Source organism: Cariama cristata, unplaced genomic scaffold (assembly GCF_000690535.1).
Source record: "Cariama cristata isolate BGI_N322 unplaced genomic scaffold, ASM69053v1 scaffold25778, whole genome shotgun sequence".
Lineage (NCBI taxonomy): Eukaryota > Metazoa > Chordata > Aves > Cariamiformes > Cariamidae > Cariama > Cariama cristata.
Window position 1 is genome coordinate 38,001 of NW_009631136.1, and position 4,351 is coordinate 42,351.

The 4,351-nt window shown below is 52.1% G+C and overlaps 1 protein-coding gene across 1 annotated transcript in view; it reads right to left on the bottom strand.

Annotated features, from left to right (window-relative positions):
* The window catches only part of GPC1 (glypican 1), a gene marked incomplete at its 5' end in the record, with an annotated part of 28,128 nt that overhangs the window by 9,672 nt on the left and 14,105 nt on the right, over window positions 1-4,351 (bottom strand). Inside the window, one exon of the mRNA XM_009705847.1 lies at window positions 1,278-1,443. Coding sequence (XP_009704149.1) covers window positions 1,278-1,443 — 166 coding nt within the window. The remainder of the gene's footprint in view (window positions 1-1,277; window positions 1,444-4,351) is intronic.

Genomic DNA, 4,351 nt, shown 5'->3' on the forward strand with positions numbered 1-4,351 from the left:
CAGCAGGATTTTTCTTTTTTTAACATCATCACACGTTAACCGTGAGCCAACCTGTCGGGCTGGTAGCTGGCTAGTGAGCTGGCAGTCTTGCTGGCCAGGCAGTGGGTGCCAAGGCAAGGGAAAGGGCCAAGGCCAACGCCCATCTCCTCTAGTGCGTGCCTTCTGTGAGCCCAGAAAAACCTCATGGCTCCTCAGGGTCTCAGATCACCCCAGGTCTAAATGTACAACCTGGGAGAGAAAGAGGAGCTTGCTGGGTGATGATGCTTTGTGGGCACAAGGAGGAGTGAGAGCTTTACCATTGCAAACAACCTCCCCTGACGGACTGCAGATGGAGAGAGGATGTGTGCTGTAACACAAATACACCATTTTCTACACACAGACCCTCACCAGCCTTAAACCATGTCCATCAGCTCCATGAGCCACTCTCAGCAGCAGTTCACATTTAAACCAGGAGCCACAGGCTCTGGAAAAACAGCTGAGTGACACCTGAGGTCTTCTTAAAAGATGCTTGGGTCTGATCAGGCAATGCAGAATTTCCTGCAGAAGCGCCTGGTCAAAGTTCACCTGCCTGTGCTGCACGGGAGATCAGACCACACCATCACAGTGATATTTCTGGCTTTAAACTCAATGAAATGGACACCTCTATACACATAGCAACCCACTTTAAAATATCCATCATCTTAGCTGTGTGATAAAACCGAAACAAGCTCTTTTCTTACTTAAAATACCAGTCCAATTGTCCCATTCCTGGCAATGCCTGTAACTTCCCCCTCCCCATGTATTTAAGACACTTCTTTCTCTTTAGAAGTACGTCATTCTGATCCCTTTGCTCTCCATCCATGGAAACAGTTTATGGCTTCACGGCTCTAGACTACCTCTCAAGGAGGGCAGCAAGTGCTTCTCCGGTGCTCTCACAAGCGCTCCGGTATGGATGAGGAGGCAGCTCTGTCAGTGTACAGGTAGCAGGATCTGTCCCTAAGCTTCAACACTTGGGAGGGAAGGAAGAATTACTTGAATGCAAAGTGTGGGCAATCCCAAATGAGCACAGAAAGATGAAAACTCTTTAAGCCCTTGTTAGCCAGCCCAGCAGTGTCCTTTCTAATGGTATCAAAGCCCAGCAAAACATCCTGCAATAGCTTCTAGGTGTCAGATCACAGACAAACTGTACTGTAAAAGAGCCTCCAACAGTCCTTTCTTTGCTTGCCAAACATTGTCTCAGAGAGCTCAAAAGGCGCTGTGAGATGCAGCTGTGCTGCAGCAGAGGAAGGCCATCTTACCCATCAGGTACTTCCACTCGGTGTTCAGGTCTGCTTGGTTGGCCAGGCAGCCCTTCACGACGTTCAGACAGTAGTTGTTGCACGGCTTCACGCTGGACATGCCCCGGCAGTGCGGGCAGTACATCAGCTTCATGATGGCACGAGTGCACTCGTGGCTGAGAGATACCTGGGGGAGACAGATCAGAGTCAGGCACACAGGCTGGTCACAGGGGGATGTGGGCGAACTTCCCCCTTCCCTGGGGTGAAAGAGCTTGGTGTGATCTGAAAGGCAGTATGGCTTCCCGCGTGCGTGGCCCTGGGAAAGCTGCTTCACCCCTCACTGCCTCTCCTTCCCCCCACCCTTCCTCCAGTGTCACTCCTGTGGGAGGGACACGACCTCCGAGGCAGTTGCAAGGTCCTCAGGCTGTGTTTGAAGCCAGGGTTCTGGGAAAAACCCATATGTGAGCACCATCCCCCTTCCAGCCAGGTCTGGTGGCCACAAGGACAGCCCGGGCTGTCCACCGGCTATAACCATGACCCCAACACATGGCGCCCATGTGCCCCCAGAGCCTCCACAATCAGTGCCACCGCTGTGCCCCTTCTGCAGGAAGGGTTTGTTGTCACTGCCTGGCAGACACAGGTGTCCCACCACAAACTGCATCTCCGGTTTCCTGGGGGGCATGCACAGCGGGGGCCTGGACATGGAAAGTTCTCAGCTGGCATCTTTGGAAAGGAGAGTGTGGGGAAGACAATTCCAAAACTATAGGCAATTGAGAGCACTCAACACTAGGAAGTGATTGCTCTCCGAAAGCACTTCAGGAGCCACAGGGAGCTGGCAAAGTGAGCCAACATACACCGTGCCAGCAGCTCACAGGCACTGCATGTGCAGCCGACACTTTGCAGAGGTGACTCTGGAGGTGGCTTTGCCACCTTGAATTAAACCACCCTGGTCCCATAAGCACAGAGTTGCTGCAGGTGCAGAGCCCAGAGAGAAGGGCAGCAGACTCTGCAGCCCGTCAAAGCCCCCCCCAGGCCGTCAGCCATGGGACAGTGTCCCCCTCTGAATGCCATAGGCAAGGGGCTGTCAGTGTAAGCTGAGGGATGAATAACAACCTGGCAGATCAAGCAGAGATGCTGGCAGAGCTCAACGCTCTCCTGTCTTATTGCTAAAGTGTTTTCTCCTTTGTGGTCTTTTTCCATCTTTGCTCAGATCTATTTGCAATTCCCTTGTCATTCTTTTAAAACCAGTAACAAAAATAAACATAAGTGTCTGCATGCAAGTCTCCCTTGGTACCAGGTACTCAGCACTCACAAAGAGCCCAAAGGGGAAAAAGTGATAGAAGGAGCAAATCTTGACATGGAAAAATCCCTGAGCCTCAAGTTGCAGCTGCAATGCTGAGAACTGTCCCAACCTCTTTATTACTTGTGAAAAATAATTTGAACATGGTCTTCTAAGTTTCTTCTGGGCGACTGCAAAAGATTCAGTTCTGAGGTACCCTTCGGAGAGTGTGAACGCGCTGAGATCCCTGTCAGAGGTTAGGAGAGAAAATCTCTAAGCTTCCCCCCTCCTCAACCTGCTTGCATGGTAGCACCTCCCTACCAATCAGCCTTGGAAAACAGATGTTGGATGGTGCTGGGGCTTCATCAGGCAGGAAGGCATTAAAATAACCTCGTGAGAACCTTCTTCAGGGCAAGGCCAAAAATTTCTAGGTCTCAGAGACAGAACCCAAACCCTGCCTCGGCAGCCAGAACAAGCCCCGAGATGCCTATGGATAAACACCATGCTCCCCTGCAGCCGGAGGGGCTGAGCCTTGCAGGAAACACCACACACCCCAAGGCTTCTCTCTGCTTTCTGGGCGAGCTTTCTGCCTCCTTTCTGGGACAACTCCCGCAGACAGAAACCAGCGCCCGGCTGCCGTGCGGCTCTGCTGCCAGGAGATGGAGGCTTTGTCCTGCTGCACCGCACGGATGCCACCAGCTTCATCCACAGGAGAAGCCGGCGAAGGCACCGTCATCTCCCACCTCAGGGATCTGAGAGGGGATGCAACAAAGCAGAGGGACAAGCAAACAAAAGAACAGTTTGTTTTTCATCTCAGGTTTAAATAACGAAGACTGAATAGTGACTGAAAAGGCAACAGGTAAGAGCACGTTGAACACTAACACAGGCTGCAGCTGAAGACCTTCAGAAAGCCTAAGCATTTACACAGAAATCAGAAGATGGAGCTGGGAAAGGAGCTGCGACCTCTCCTTCCCCAGACAGAGCATTCCTGAACAGGAATTATACGGTGAAGCTCCAACCAAGGCACGTAACCTACGGAGGCAATCAGGTCCTGAACACAACTTTGTTTCTGTGTTTTACCGGCATGCCCCATCACCGCTCGTCCCAACTTATCCACCTGTGGCCATGGAGCACCGTAACCCCACACAGCACAAACCCAGCTGCAACATCCTGGGAGCTGCGGCTCAAACGAGTCACATAGCTGGGCCCTGAAATATGGGACTTTCCACAGTACTAAAGAGAACCAGGGAGCAGCCGGATGGTTCGCCTGCACCCACATACCTCCGTGGTTGCACTGCGCAGCCTTTTGGAGTGGAGGGAGCTGAAGGGCTTTGGTTGGAAAGTGGGAGTGCGGCATCACCTGTGCAGGAAACACCCCTGGGGCGGTGGGGGCCAACCATCCAGTGGCAGAGAGGACAGCCACCAGCAGCTAGAAAACAAAGCTATTTGGTACCCTGCCAGAGCCCATGGGGGACATGGAGAGAGGCAAATGACAGATCTTGGCTCAGAAAAGCATCTCCACTATGCTTAGCTTTAAAGTACAGTGTGAATCCAGCAACTGTACCGGAGCTACCCAGGTAAGCACAGTGAGCCTGTATTTAAATGAAGCTTGTGACAGGCCCAGTGGGCATTTCACAAGTGTTTCTGCTTGCAGAATTTATCCTGGTGTCTGCGTTTATTTTTGTGCATGTCTTTTTCCAACAAAACAGAAAGGACCTTCACACCCTAGGCATGGCACTCCCTCACCCACTAGAGAGTAATCGTGCAGGGCCACCTGTGCCCCACCACCACGCAGAGCTGCAGAAAAGGAGCGGCA